Consider the following 16,538-nt stretch of genomic DNA (forward strand, 5'->3'; position numbering starts at 1 on the left):
TCCAACTGCTGGGTAGTTTGTAAATTGAACAAATGATGTAAATATTTGCCATTTATCAACAACTTCTATTCCATGTATATTTTTTCCCATAGTTAAACTATCTGTGCTGGTAAACTGTCTGTGATGTATTCAAAAGCTGTATTACAGGTGGTAAAATATTAAGGAAAAAATCAAGGCATATATAAACGCAAATTATAAACTGTTACACCTAACGCAGGTCTAATAATACACCCAACATTGCATAAAATATACACCCAAACTGTCTGTGCTGTATTCAAAATGTATGAATTACATTTACTAAAATATGAAGAAAAACATCAAATCAAATATTCACCCATAACCTGCGAATTTTTAGAGCTTTTGTTCTATATGAATCTATATATGTGTCTATATGTAAATTGTCAATGAACAAAAATACACCCAAAAGAACGGTGCTTTTACACCCATATTCTATAAAACTATACACCCAAAGAGTTATCCCCTGCTGCTGGTACCCTGAACTGATAATTCATAACGTGTCCTTGATATTGGCTGGAATTTGAATGCGCCGCTGATGCAGCATCAAACAGGTTTATCTGAATATAACACTCACACATTAGCTAACCTATTAACGAGAAAAATAAACTCAATCGCCACAAATTTAAAGGACATTACTTTTACCTCGCTTAAAACTTTCGTCTTCTTCTTCTTTGTGCCATTTGCAATCTGTTTCTCCAGCTTTGAACCTAGCCTGTTTTTTGGACGTCCTCTTGTTCGAATCCTTGGCGGGCTTTGAAGCTCGTTAAAGGATTCCAAGTTTGCGTCTTCGTGGGATAAAGAAGATGTCCCCTTCCTTTTGGCTTTTAATGCTTCCATCTCGGCCATGACGTTATCGTACGCACGGTGCAGAATTGCAGTCAGCTCCTCCGATTCGGAGGCAAATTCGCAAATATTTTGCGAACGAAAAACCAATTGGTCGAACCTCTTGCTTCTTGGCTCCATTAGTGGCTCGTCGTGGCTGCTCTTGATGTGTGTGTGACACCTCTTTACCTTCTTGCTCCATCGTTCCAGTATGTATCTAGGTGACACTTGGCTTGCTTGTTCGAAGCTTAACACGCTTAGTGCGTGACGGAACAGTATCCCTCTCGACTCAAATAATAAGCATTCGCATTTTACCTCGGCTGCAACTGAGTCGTAAGTAACCACGAACTTGTTGAATATTGAGCTGGAAACTTGTTCTCCGACTTCGTATACTGAATAGCCTAGAGCGGAATTCTTTAATCTGGTGATGCAATTCGCCTTTCCTCTGAATTGCGCTTGGACTTCCCTAAACTTTGCGTGAGTGTACGCATCTTGAAACTGAGCTTCAATGGAGGATTTGGTTGCACACGGTATGACCGTATGAAAATCTGCAGCATCTGATTCTCTCTCTGCTTGCTCCCTGCTTCCGAGGCAATTATCGTATTGTTTGACGAACTGAATAAGCGAGCTGTTCCGGGTGATATACTTGTTAAAAAATGAATGCATGCTCTCGCTCCTTTGTGTGCTTCTCATCCCTGCCCAGAAGTGGTGATCCAGATAGATAGGAACCCATATGTGACGGTCTTCGTACAGATCTGCATAATACACCCAAACACAGACTCTAAATACACCCGAGGGAACATGCAATTTACACCTCTGCTGCAGATTTTAAAAAGACATTACCTGAAAGCCACTTGTTGTCCGCAAGACCAAAATTCAGCAGAAAATCGTTCCAATTCCTATCGAATGAGTCTTTGCTGTGAGAGTTCCAAACAACTTGGCTCATTTCTTGTTCGATATCGGCATGTCCCTTGTACCCGTTTAATTTGCTTGGAATCTTCTTCATGATGTGCCAAATACACCAACGGTGAATTGTCGTTGGCATACAGGCCTCTAAAGCCCTTTTCATTGATGCGCACTGATCGGTGAGAAACCCTTTCGGAGCATTTCCTCCCATGCAACGAAGCCAGCATTGAAATAACCATTTGAATGATTCAATTTCTTCGTTCTTCATCAAAGAACATCCGAGAAGTGTTGACTGACCGTGGTGATTCACCCCGACAAAAGAACCACAGACCAAATTATACCTGAAACAAATTACCATGGTCTAGAATGCAAAATTATTAGTTACACCTTAACAAATGCTTCGCATACACCCAATGAAACAGCCAATATACACCTCTGATGCGGATTCGTAAAAATAAAATAATTTAGCATCATAAACAGGGGCAGTTTGTTTACCTGTTTGTATTGTAGGTGGTGTCGAATGAAATGACGTCTCCGAAATACTCAAAGGCGGCTCTGCTTCTTGCATCGGCCCAAAAAGCGAGCTTAATCGATTGATCCTCTTCGAGTTGGAGCTCAAAAAAGAAATTTGGATTCTTCTCTTTCATTCTTAACAAATATTTTCCGAATTCCTTTGCATCTTCTTGTTCGGAAACATTCCGCACTTCCCTCGTAATGTAATTCTTCACGTCCTTTTCAATAAAATTTAACTCGCGATGACCCCCGGCAGCCGCAACAAATGATTGGTAGGTTTTGCTTGGTCTGATACCGGCCTCCTCGTTATTCTCTATTGTACGACGAATGGACATGCTTAGTTCCCTGTGCTGTTTGAGCATCTCTGCTTTGCTTGGACAGCAGGGGTGTGAATGATCGAGCACAACCTTTGAAATAATCCAAGCACCGACATCCTTCAATGTGTGTATATAAATTCTTGCAGGACAGTTTAGACCGGCTGTAGGATTGGTCTTCTCGGTCGGAGATATTTTAGATTTCCATTTTCCCTCTCTGCTACATGTAATCAGTTGATTCTTAATCTCGTTTCCCTTCTTATTTGTGCACCGAACTCTTGTAGAGAAACCTGCAGCCTTGGCGTAGTTCCTGTAAAATTTTCCAGCATCTTCAAGGGTGGTAAAGGTCATTCCAACCTTCGGAACAAGCTCGTCATCAACAACCGAGAGAGGCTGCACAATACACCGTGTCAGAAACTGTGGATACACCCATAGATATAATTCAAATACACCCAATCATGCCTAATATGATACAGCCGAACCGCAACAACTCAACTACACAATGACCTTTAAAGCCATAAACTGTAAATACACAGGCTGCAGAATACACCATGTCAAAAACTAAAAACACACCCAATCATGTCTGATATAATACACCTGAACAACAACAACTCAATTAAAATAACAAAACCAGTAGTGTAGATACACCCACACTTCTAGCAAAAATACACCCAGAAAAAGACCTGATCTACACCCGAGCGTCTACTATAAATTCCAGGTAATTAATCACAACTAATACATTGAATCGACAGATTCATGTTAACGTGTTAGTTTCACAGTCAATGTTCAGCAATTTTTCAACTACACAATGCTATACAAATTACTGAAAGAAAATTCATTATGTAAATCAAACCTCAGGAACTTCGTTAGATTCAAATTCATAATCTACTTTGCCTGGATTCAGCTGAGAATCTGAGGTGGAATGATCCATTATCTTCAAAACGAGTTCAAACTTTGATTTCAAAAAACAACAAATCAAAATAGAAAACGAAGATCGAGTTGCAGAGAGAGAAAAAAGTAACGTAAACGAAGAACATACCAGTGAGAAAGCGAGAGGAAAAGAACGATGGAGAAGAACGAGGGAAGACGCGCGAGAAGAAGATCAACCAAATCTCAAAATAACGAAAACGAAGAAGGAAACAAATATTTTAAATTTGGTAGTTAGATATACGCGGGATCTTATATAGCGCGTGTAATCAACGTACGTGGAGCAGCGCGTATTTTGATTTTATTGTTTAATGAGCTTGTAAAGCATACAAGCCCTAATGGCTTGTATGCAGAGCTTTTCCGTATTTTTTATTCATCCTTATTTATTTGTTTATCTATTTTATTTGTTCGATCGTTCACAATCTTTCAATATAACTTTTTTACTACCAATTTTTTCTTTTTTTTTTCTTTTCAATCTAACAAGTTGAGTTTAAGGGCTACTATAATCACAATTCTAATTTATAAGTTAGAAGCTCAACCTGTTTAATTGAAAACTTTCACAAGTCAAGCTTGGGGGCTATGATTCGTTGGCTATAATCCGATAAAACTATAAATCAGAATCTGCTTAAAACTAAATAAATACATGCTACATCAGAAGTACGAGTACATGGAGTACGTGTTTTGCTCTCCAAATGGGTACATCACTAAAGAGCAGTTACCACATAAATAGGCTAACATCCTCAATAACTCCACAATATTAGACCCACTGAGTAACCGTCTGCAACACAATAATTCTATAAATACAAAACTTCAACTATGCAAAGAGGTACGTCATTCATTCTGAATAACTTCATATTTATCTTCTACTCTTACTAACTTGAGTGTTGGAGTGCCTTTGCAGGTGTCCACTGTCGCCGTTCTTGGAGAAAACTGATGTATCATCCTTCTCGTCCAAGGAAAAGCGAGTTCGGACATCGGAAAAATGAGCTATACCTTAGAATCGGTTATTCACGTAGGAACATGTACGTTGCTTTCAAGTTAATCTTTTTTGTTATTGATGTGATGGTGGTGGTGGTGTCCAGAGGAGAAAGCAATGAAAAAAAGTAGACTGATAAAAAGAACTGAACAGCAGACACATAGAGGACATACACCAAGACTAGGAAATCAGACAGCACAGCAATGGTGGTCAAGAGAAGATTGGTGAGATCTCTTTAATTCCTGTTATCATTTTTATTCTTTGAATCATAATTAATATTTTGAGTTCTGTTTACCATTATGATCTGCTAATGTCTCCTTTTAATCCGATTAGGTTCGAGAAGCTAGTGGTGTCAGGTGGAATTCCATGTTCGATGATGTGAGCAAAGCAAATCTGATCTTTGTTTCTCTTTTATTATTATTTTTTCTAGATAACAATTACATCCGCTTTTGATGTTGTCTTGCTTTATTTTACGATGCACTATCTAATTCATTATTATTATCGTCTTTCAGGACAAAGCTCCATACCAAGCAAAGAATTGAAAGAACAATGTAGCATATTATTATTTTAAGTTTTCTATGTTCAAATGTTCGCATATAAACATGTGTTTTTATATTACTATTTTAAAAAAAATTAGAAATATTGACGTTTCACCTCTTTAATTTCCTATTCCATCCAACCATTTTATGTGCTTTTTACAGATTTTTCAATTCTTTCACTTTCATTCAGTGCAATCACTTCTTTTATACTCCTCTTGATAAGCTGAGTTTTTCTTTCTCTCTCTAATTTGCATAATTCTGTCAAACTATTTGGTTTGATCTGCTTCACACCTAATCCAAACATACTTCAATGATCATTATGTATTTTGACTTATACATTTGTGAGTAATTTTTTTTATTGTCTATTCTTTGGCATTTAAGAAATGTGCATTTAAAATTCATACTAAAATAAAAGGAATATGATTATTTTAACAGAATTTGGTTTAGTTGTGTGCTGTGATTGTTTTCCTTAGTAAATTCATTTTGTTCGAAGCACATTATTAGCTAATAGGCTGCTGAAAATAATTAAATGTCTATTTGTTTTATAATGTACCTTTTTTTTGTTCAATGTGCCAAGGTTCATATTCACTGTTACAATGTGTCTATTTGTTATTTTCTCTATTTGATATGTTCTGTTTTGATTTCTTTTATTTTTTTTCACTTCTATTGCAATTTTAATGCTTCTATAGTGAGAACTTGCTCTTATTTTACTCATAAGTGTTTTATGCTGTCAAATTCAACTTCATGCTTCTTTGTTTCAACTTCATACCCCCATCTTTTTCTTTTTCTTTAAAGATATGTTTTGTAACTAGCTCTGTATTGACTTTTATTGTTTATAATTATTGTTCTTACTTTGCAAATATGGGTTCTTGATGAAGTTTATGTTTTGTTTTTTTCTTTAGCTTTGTATATTATTAGTAGTTCTAACTTTTTATTTTTCCTTTTCTTCCTTTTAGGAAGTTACTGTAGAATCTTTTGAGCCATCACCTCATCTCTAGAGATGCTAGCGTTACCTAGATTATTTCTTTATCAATAATAGACTTACCATTGTAATTATTTTTTAGTGAGAGTACATAAAGAGTACATAGTATATAAGGTGTAATAACTCAACAAATATTTTCAAAGGAGATTTTTCATTCTCTTCAACAATGAGAAGAACTTATTTCTCTCCCTCTCTTAATCCCGTCTGGTTCATCAAACCATCAACATCACAGTGTTACCTATATACTATGTACTCTTTATGTACTTTCACTAAAAAATAATTACAATGGTAAGTCTATTATTTGTTGAGACCAATCCAATTTTGCCATTTTCTTTCTATCCCTAATTTTTCTTTCGACATTTTCTTTCCCCATTCTTATCTTTTCTTTCAAACTTATTCAATAAAGTTTGATGAGAAGTTATTTCGCAAGATTCTTTCTTGGTGAACATAGCTGTTTCAATCAACGAGTTGAAAGGAAGAAGATCTAAATTCTTGAGCAGTTCAAGTTGTGATGATGTTGATGATTTGATGAACCAGAAGGGATTAAAAAAGAGAAATAAGTTCTTCTCATTGTTGAAGAGAATGAAAAATCTCCTTTGAAAATATTTGTTGAGTTATTACACCTTCTATATACTATGTACTCTTTATGTACTCTTACTAAAAAATAATTACAATGATAAGTCTATTATTTGTTGAGATCAATCCAATTTTGCCATTTTCTTTTCTATCCCTAATTTTTCTTTCGACATTTTCTTTCCCCCATTCTTACCTCTTCCTTCAAACTCATTCAATAGAGTTTGATGAGAAACTATTTCGCAAGATTCTTTTTTGGTGAACATAGCTGTTCCGATCAACGAGTTGGAAAGAAGAAGATTTGAATCTCTAAGTTGTTCAAGCTGTGATGTTGATGGTTTGATAAACTAGAAGGGATTAAAAGAGGGAGAGAAATAAGTTATTCTCATTGTTGAAGAGAATAAAAAATCTCCTTTGAAAATATTTGTTGAGTTATTACACCTTATATATTATGTACTCTTTATGTACTCTCACTAAAAAATAATTACAATGGTAAGTCTATTATTGATAAAGAAATAATCTAGGTAACAGATAGAGTATTTCAAGATGATTTCAATCCAACTAGCAGCAAACATGATTACATGCACTTGAAGAAGCAGATTTTGAATTTTGATGGATCAATTTATTTGCCTATGAATGAATTAGATAATATTACCTGAGAGTTCTTTTTTGGCTCTTTTGTAATATAAGCATGTGAATGTTTAAAGCCCACATTGGTTACAAATTCAATATTAGAATGTTCATTTAAGTTTTAAATCAAGTCATGGATATAATTCTTATTATATATACAATTCATTCATTTATAATGATAAATAATATTTTTTCATTTCCAATTTCCAAAATATTGTACTATTTTTATATTTACATCACATGTTATATCACAATATATTTTTAGCTTTCTTTTTCTTATAACATACCATGTTCTTATTCTTATATTAGAATTCTAATTCATTATCCATTTTCTCGTTTGTAATACTTACTTTCATATCCAAACAATGACAATATATTTATATTTTCTATCAAATTTATTTTATCTTCATCTTTACGTAGTTTTCTCATTATTTTTTGTTTATGAATTTTTATATTTAATTAATTATAAAAAATAAAATACGTTAGATAATAAATAAAATGAAAAAATATAATCTATCATCAAAATTCTTAAATAGTTATTTTGTTTATAGTGTTTTCTATGGTTTTTTTCTATTTTATTTTTGGTTTCTTAGTCACTAACTAATCATAGTAAAATTGTGGTGGAGATATGCGGACGAAGATAAACCCCTTTGGAAGCGAATTGTGGCCTCTTGCAATGATATGAAGCTAAAGGAATCTTCTCATGACTTTAAGGTCCCTAACTCTACTGGACCTTGGAAAGACATAATTAATGGTGTGAAGCAAATTGCCCCTTTGGAGACGATTGTGGGTCACGGTGTAAGGATGTCGGTGGGGAATGGGAGTAAAACAAAATTCTGGGAGGACAAGTGGCTAGGAGACTTTAGCCTCAGAGATAAATTTCCGATACTCTTTGTTGTATCAAGTAACAAGAATGAAGTGATTACAAATTGTGGTTTTTGGGATGGTCTATTATGGAACTGGAACCTTCGGTGGAGGAGATGTCTTTTTGAGTGGGAGCGTAAACACTGTGAGGAATTACATTCTTGTTTGCAAAATGTTTTCTTAAATGCAGGTACTGAGGATAAAGCAGTGTGGACGTTCACGACAGATGGAAGCTTCACTATCAAATCAATGATAAATGCTGTAGAGGGGGAAACCCTTGGTTTTGCCGAATCTAAACACTTCTTTGATAATATTTGGAGAGGAGCTGTCCCACCAAGGGTGGAAATGATGGCGTGGTTTGCAATTTTGGGAAGGTTGAACACAAAGAAAAGGTTAGCAAGGTTGAATATTATAGGAGTGAGTGAGACTACTTATGGGCTGTGTGAAAGTCATGAAGAAGATGAAAATCATCTCTATTCATTGCAAGTTGGTGAAATTTCTATAGGCAAAAGCATTCCAAGAGGGAGGAATTCAGTGGGTTAAACCAGCAGAGCTAAAACATTTTTTGGAGGCTTGGTGCGATCAAGAAGCGACTATGTGCGGAAAGAGGAGATGGATCAATCTTTGGTTTGCAATTATTTGGGTGGTTTGGAGAAAGAGAAATCAAAAGATATTCCACAATAAGGTAGACAAAGTGGAAGACATTTGGGAGGAAATAAAATATCATTGAAAAGAGTGGGATGGCTATATCAAAGGGAGGAATCAAGAGAGGGTGCAGGTGGAAAAAACAAGTTTGAGAGATCACCCAAAGGAGTAACCAAAACAGTTTGCATTGGTGGCTTTGTGTCGATTTTATCCATGAAAAGCAATTGGTTGCAACTGGAGGATATCTTACAAATGCAAATAATTATTTGGTGGCTTTTCTTTGTGAGTTCTGTGATGCAGGTAATTTGGTAGCTGCTGAAATTCAGGGAGTGGAAAATGGGATACAATTTATTTTGGAGGAGTCAATTGGTAAAATTGAAGACCTGCAGGTGATGTCAAATAATCCAAATTTAGTGCATTGGGCATCAAGGAAAGACTACAAACAATGGAACCTTAATTTGAAAGAAATAAATTCTTGAATTTGCTGCATTATTTAGAAAATTTACAGATTTATTTTGCAAAATTGATTGATTTCAAGCATTTCAACTCTTGGAGAAACTTTGTAAAATCGAAAGATTGTCAAAGAGTTTATTGGTGTGACCGTTCCTGGTAGAGTAGCGGCTGCTAGCGATACAGATTTTCTTGAATTGGGTGTGGTTTCATTCTCTTTTTGTCTTGATGACCATGCCGAAGGGACTTTAGAGATTAGGACAAGGCATCTTTTCTTTGTTGGAGTGGGTAGTATTTTGCTTGGAGTTGTGGTGGTTTAAGTTAAAAGGTGTTTGTATTAGGTGTTGGTTTGTGTGTGATCCTTTTATACATTGGTTATGATTGTTGTTGATTGTTTGGCATTTACAGTGATGCCATCTCTCCCTTTGTGGTCGAGAACCTTGCAAGAAATTGATAAAAAAAAAAAACTAATCATAGTAAAAACTATACAATAAGTGTAATTAATGAAAATTTTCTATCATTTAGTCTATACTTTTTATTTTATTATATGCATTTCGAGGGCATTGTGTTCAATTAACCTAGTCTTTTATGCCAATATTGATGCATTATTCATTTAGATGATTCGGATTACTAATTAATCATTTTGTTCAAGAGCCAAAATGATCCATCTTCATGATCAACAGGTTCAAGCCAATATTGGCTCTTTTCGCATCCTCATTCATTTGGTCTTCTTTACATTGAAGGTTATTTAAATTCAATATTCTCTCTTCTAACATCTTTCTTCAACTTCCAAGACTGGATCCATCTTCTATTTCTTCGATATTGAGGACATCTATCTCACATGTAGAGTTGGTTATCCTCATTGCCCTCTCTTGATAAAAAATTAAAGCAAAGGTATTTATTTATAATTTTTATATAAATTCAGATCACTTAGCAATTAGTTTTTCCACTACATATACGTTGCTCTCAGTCCTTTACGAATCACACGCATTTATCTCATAACTATCATATGCATAATTGCCCCCCTTTCGTCATCTCAATTTTCATATCATTTTTTTAATACATCTCTCACAGTCCAAAGGTTAAGTTCGAGAATCATGATTAGCAGATACCCCAAAGCACCTTCTTTTTATCTTGAGCTCAATCCTGACATGGTTTATACATATATTCCTTCATTAAAGTTATTTACTATCTTAACTAAGTTAATATACATCTCCTTATTATATATTTGTTTCATATATTTCATGAAATGGGATTTTAGATGGTATCTCCTTACTTATTACTATTATCACTTTTCTTTGCAGGGCATGTGCAAGATCCCTGTTCTATTCTTTAGGAACGTAACGGACGAGTTATCAAATAAGATATCATTCATTGATCCTGATGGGAATTCTGTTGAAACCATAATGGAGAAAGGTCATCATACTAGTATCATTCTAGATGCATACAATAAGTTAGCAACTAGGTAAAGTCTTGAACATAGTGGTTGGCTAAAAATCAGATACATATGTAATGATAAATTTTGGATTGATAAGGTGTTTGATAAAAAATGAATAATATGATCTGGTGTGGAGGAGCAGCCGCACCTAGGCAGGTTATGGAAGATGACGCTCGTGGCGGCTATGTGGATAGGGGGGCCGGTTGAGGAAGGGACGACTGAAGAGGGCCACGGTCCTATGGCGGAGGGCAGATTAAATTCCGTTATGGCTTTGAAGCTTGATGCGGCAGCTGGATGCAGGACACAAATCGGAACCTGTGCTGGGTTGGGGGCTGGTCGAGGGGACAGTCTGGAACTCAGTGGAGGTGGTGGGGCTGCTGGACGTGCTGTGGAAGGTGGTGAAGATGTTGGACCAGGGCAGGTTGGCCGTGATCAAGAGGATGGGAGCAGTGAATCTCAGTGCTTTGAGGACCAAAGATTGGAAAAAAAGTTGACCTGGGATCTGGCTATAGAATCAGGTGCGATGTTGTTCAATGAGGAAGATGACATCATGGTAATCCTCCAGGCACAGAATGAAGAAATAGCTCGGAAGAGAAAAGTGGCGAAACAAAAGGCAAAGATGAGGCGTTGCAGACCCAAATCTACAAAACAGGTGTGTAATATTAGTTCTAAATGACTCTCAGTTCTTGGAATGTAAGGGGGTTGTAGGGTGACTGATAAATCACTATTTTATGGTTTATCTTGTGCTCAATTGAGTGGATTTAACAACTCTTTACCCACTTATTCATACTATTTGCATGGTTTTACATTTTCCTTCCTGATTTTGTGCTATGATTGAAAACATGTTTTCTTTGGTCTTAATTTGATAATATTAATCCTCTCTTATTACCATTAGATGTCATGATATGTGTGTTAAGTGATTTTAGAGCTTATAGGACAAGAATGGCTCAGAGGATGGAAAGGAAGCATGCAAAAGTGGAAGGAATACAAGAAGTTGGAGAAATTGCTAAGCTGTCCAGCTTGACCTCTTCGCACTCAAATGGCTATAACTTTAGCTATAGAGGTCCAAATGACGCGGTTCCAGTTGGGTTGGAAAGCTAACGTCCGGGGCTTCGATTTGATATATAATATGTCGTAGTTGCTCTGACGCTAGGTGACGCGGTCACGTGATCCACGCGGACGCGTCGCAGTAGCGAAAAACCAGTGTGGCAGATTTCATCTCTAGCAATTTCTGGGCTGTTTTCGACCCAGTTTGCGGCCCAGAAAACACAGATTAGAGGCTATAAAGTGGGAAAATGCATCCATACATGAAGAAGCTTTCACATTCACAATTTTAGGATTAGATGTAGTTTTTAGAGAAAGAGGTTCTCTCCTCTCTCTTAGGATTTAGTTTTAGGATTTAGAATTATTTCTTCTTCATCACAGGTTCAATGTTCCTTTTATTTATTTTATCAATTTAGTTTATAAACTCTTTATGTTTAGATTGATTTTTCTTTACTTAATGCAATTTGAGGTATTTCAGATTTATGATTACTCTCTTTTATTTATAATATAAATAATTTGGATTTTTCCCTTTTGGCTTTGGTTGAGTCATTGGAGACTCTTGAGTTATCAAACTCATTGTTAATTGAAAATTGGAATTCTTCAAGAATTAAATTAAGTTCCACTAACTCTAGCCTTTCCCAAGGATAGACTAGGACTTGAGGAATCAGAATTAATTCATCCACTTAACTTACCTTCATAGTTAGAGGTTAACAAAGTGGGAGAAAAATCCAATTCTCATTATAATTGATAAGGATAACCAGGATAGGACTTTCAGTTTTCATACCTTGCCAAGAGTCTATTTTATAGTTATTTATTTTATTCTTATTATCATTCAACATACTGCTTCCTTACTTTCAAAACCCCAATTTACAAACTCAACCAATAATAAGAACATACTTCCCTGCAATTCCTTGAGAAGACGACTCGAGGTTTAAATACCCGGTTATCAATTTTAAAGGGGTTTGTTACTTGTGACAACCAAAACGTTTGTAAGAAATGTTGATTGTTTGGTTTAGTAACTATACTTGCAACGAGAGTTTACTATAACTTCTAAACCATCAATCTTGCGTCTCTTCAAAATGGCACCGTTGCCGGGGAATTGCAAACGTGTGCCTTATTATTGGTTATTGTAAATATTTACTTTTTGCTTGTTTATTTGTTTTTATTTTTGCTTTTTCATAAATTAAGAGGTTATTGGTTTTTATTTAGTTATAAATTTTTTTTTCAAAATTTGTTCTTCGTGTTCATCTTGACCTTCAAGTTGTTCTTAGTTGTTTTCTTCGTTTTGATCTAAAAATTTTAAGTTTAGTGTCATTTTATTGTTTTTCTCTTTCATCATTAAATTAAAAAAAATTCAAATTTTTATTTTAAAATTTTTATCTTATCTTATCTTAGTTTTAAATTTCAAAATTCAAATCTTTTTCAAAATCTTATCTTATCTTATTTCAAAAATCAAATTTCAAATTTTAAAATATTTAAATTTTAAAATTCAAAATTCAAAATTCAATTTTCAAAATTTCAAATTTCAAATTTCAATAACCTTTTGATTTAAATTTGTTTTTATTTTTGCTTTTAATTTTTATTTGTTACTATGAACTCTCACCCCTTTGGCTATGAGTCTGGTTACAATTATGTTGCAGGAAAAGGAAATTACAATGAGAACAGGCATCAAGGTTGGAACAATCAAAGATGGGAGGAGCCACAAGGATTTGATCAACCCTCATGGCAACAACCACCTCCAAAGGACTATCAACAACCACCACCATATGCCTATAAACCCTCTCCTCAACATGACTTTGGACCACCATACTCACAAGCCCCTTTTCACCATTCACCTTCATATGACCCTAACCCACATCCACCATACCAACCACCCTATGAACCAAATGAACCATACATAGATCCACCCCAACCTCCATTGGATAACAATACACTCATCTCTAATATCATTGGTCTCACCTCTACACTCCAAAATCTTATATCCCGCATGAACCAACCCTCTATCTCCAATATTCAATCCTCAAGCTCTAGTGTACTTCCTTTTCAACCACATAATGATCTTTTCATCCCATCACTACCCTCCATGGAAGAGCACCCACATCCATCAATCCAAGAGCAAGATGATCCCAATTATGCTATTGATATGGAACAGGAAAGAAGGAATCATCTTCGCGAATCCATACTTCATAAGGAGCTAGAGGAGGCCCTACGGGTAAAGGTAGGAGAGACCCTTGAAGATGAAGGAGTAGTTGAAAGGAGTTGTCATGGAAAGAAAATCATCGAGGATGAGTACGATTTTATACTTAAACAACTGGACAAAGCAACAATTATTAAAAAGGAAGACGTGGTTGCAGACTTAAGAGATGCTGTACCTCCATTGGAAAGTCCAGTCACAGAACCTCCTTCCAAGACGGTTGCATTTGATGTTGAGGAGGGTGTACAACCTCCAAGGCATATCATAGTTGAAGACTTGGAAGAGGTTGGTCAAGAGATGGAGATTAAAGAAGAAGAAGCACAACCTCCCATGCCCTTGGTAAACAATGAAGAAGAGATTGAATTGGAAGAAAGCTACCAAGAGGAAGAGGTTGATATTGAAGAAACTTGCAAAGAGGTGGAAGTTGTCAGAGAAGAGCACAAGGGAGTGGAGCCTGCAAATTTGTTAGAAATACTTCCCCTTAAGTTGCCATCATCCTTCACAACATTCAAGTGGGTAAAATTCATATCCCTTAACTTTCTAATTCCACTTGAATATGGGCTACTGGAGACGGATGGTCAACTTAGAGCTCTTTGTGGTATTAAGAGGAAGATGGTCAGTGGTAAGAATTGTCCTGCAAGGTTCATTATGGTTGGAAGCTTTAAGTTTAAATGCAAGGGTTGGTGTAAACCTCAACTGAATGGGTCTAGGAAGTTGTTTGGAAGCTTCAGTGAGAATTCTACAGCTGAACCACCCGGCTGGAATCATAATGATCAACAAAAAGACGGGTGCAAAAGCAAGGTTTGGGACCCCGGAATTCAGTCCAGCAATCAACACTCTTGGGGCCTTGTCACTTGCTTTAACTTACTTGAAAGCTTTCTGTGCCTAGTTTGGGATCCCGGAGGCCATTGGAATCACAAACATTGGTGGAGATTCCTGGATGAGTTCAAGCACAAGCCACCATAACAGGGAGCTCACCAAATGTCCAACTTAAGGACTTTAACTAAAAGTGCTAGGTGGGAGACAACCCACCACGGTATGATCGTTCCTTTTCAATTTTAATTTTAATTTTATTTTGTTTTGTTTGTTTTTGAGTTTTATTTTATTTTATTTCATTGAACCTGGAATTTCTCATAACATCCATATCATTTTGCATCCTTCAGAAAAAAAAGAGAAGCACGCACGCGACGCGACAGTGTCGCTGACGCGTCCGCGCCATGTGGGAAAAATGGCTCCCACGTGACCGCGTCACCCACGCGGCCGCGTGACCTGGAAATCGACGTAAGAAAGGGTGCACGATCAAAAGTTGTGCGAGAGTGGTGCTGGACTGGTGCTGATCGCACATGCCTTACCACGCGGTCGCATGGCTCACGCCTCCGCGTCATATCCCCATAATAGCCACTCATGCGATCGCGTCGATCACGCGACCGCGTCACCCAAAAATTTGGCAAAAAGAGTTTCGAACAGAGAGTTGTGCGAACGCGAGGCTGCACTCACGCCAATCGTACAAATCAGGCCACGCGATCGCGTGACCCACGCGATCGCGTGACCCACGCATCCGCGTCGCCTAACCTTATTGCACACCACGCGACCGCATCGCCAGCGTCGCACAACCTATCTAGATTAGTGCCAATTTTCTTATCTTTCTTTCTCTAATCCTAATTTTTCTATCTTTTCTTATTCTTTCTTCGTCCTTTTCTTACTTTCTTCTTCTTCATCCCTCTTCACTTCCATTTCATTTAATTTATTTGGACACTTTCATTCATTGCATTATTTTCATTGGTGTTAGAAATTTATTTGGGTCATTATTTTTTATATTTTTGTGGATTATTCAAAATTTGTTTGACAATTATATATTACTTTTTAAAGGGTTGCTTGCATGTTCAATTTAATACTTTCAATAGCTTATTTACCATGCATGCTCTGTATTTGTGAAAAAGTTCATATGGCATTATGCATTTTTCTAGATTATTCCATTCTACTATTCTGATGCCTGTTTTTCACGACTTTCCTTTTTATATTTTATTAATTTAATATAATTATTCTTACAAGCAGGTTGTTAGTATAAAAGACTTGGTAATTTAAATTGGACATTAAATGCTTCATCTATGCTACTCATGCTTTTGCCTGCATGCCAATAAACATCTTGCATTTAATTGTCTTCATATGCACTGCTATATTCCCGTTTATGATTTTTCACATGTAGTCATGACCATGTGTCAACATCATTTATCTTTTAATGTGCATTACTTACTACCTCTCCTATTCTCTTCCTTGCTCTATCCCTTTGAATTTAAGTTACTTTCTTCTTCCCTTTTTGGGATGGCCACCAAGAAGGGTAAAGAGAAAGCTGCTCCCAAAACACCGGCAAGGAAAGGAACAAAAAGAGCCCCAGCTGAGGAACCACAACCCCCATCCACCTGCACATCTCAGCATGCACCGAGGACGGTGCAATCTTTAAGTGTGGGGAGGTCGATACTGATTTCCATGGGTTAGTTACCTTCTTTTCAACACCAATATTTTCTTTGTTAATTGCTGCATTTGCATATTTAATTGCATATTTGTTTGATTTTTTTTTTGCATTTTTTACCACTTGGTTGAAGTAATATTTTTTTTTCAAGAAATTTTTATAGTATCTCACTAATTTAAATTGAAATTTTTTTTTCAGAAGTTGTATTTGGAACATGAATTATAGCTAAAGAA

General features: G+C 36.1%; 1 protein-coding gene across 3 annotated transcripts; it reads left to right on the forward strand.

Annotated features, from left to right (window-relative positions):
- Window positions 1-7,805: 7,805 nt before the first annotated feature.
- LOC107644325 (uncharacterized) lies at window positions 7,806-16,538 on the forward strand. 3 transcript variants are annotated; one of them, XM_088488712.1, is made up of 5 exons: window positions 7,806-10,053; window positions 10,464-10,624; window positions 10,740-11,249; window positions 16,134-16,326; window positions 16,504-16,538. In XM_088488712.1, the coding sequence occupies exons 3-5, from the start codon at window positions 10,764-10,766 to the stop codon at window positions 16,521-16,523; spliced, it is 699 nt and encodes a 232-aa protein (XP_088344838.1). In that variant the 5' UTR covers window positions 7,806-10,053; window positions 10,464-10,624; window positions 10,740-10,763; the 3' UTR covers window positions 16,524-16,538. The 3 variants fall into 3 exon arrangements, with proteins under 3 accessions (XP_088344838.1, XP_020958570.1, XP_020958571.1); XM_021102911.2 differs by lacking the exons at window positions 16,134-16,326; window positions 16,504-16,538 and adding an exon at window positions 11,533-12,124 and having other exon boundaries at window positions 7,808-10,053; XM_021102912.2 differs by lacking the exons at window positions 16,134-16,326; window positions 16,504-16,538 and adding an exon at window positions 11,524-12,124 and having other exon boundaries at window positions 7,809-10,053.

Source organism: Arachis ipaensis, chromosome B5 (genome assembly GCF_059453495.1).
Source record: "Arachis ipaensis isolate K30076 ecotype BB chromosome B5, ASM5945349v1, whole genome shotgun sequence".
NCBI lineage: Eukaryota > Viridiplantae > Streptophyta > Magnoliopsida > Fabales > Fabaceae > Arachis > Arachis ipaensis.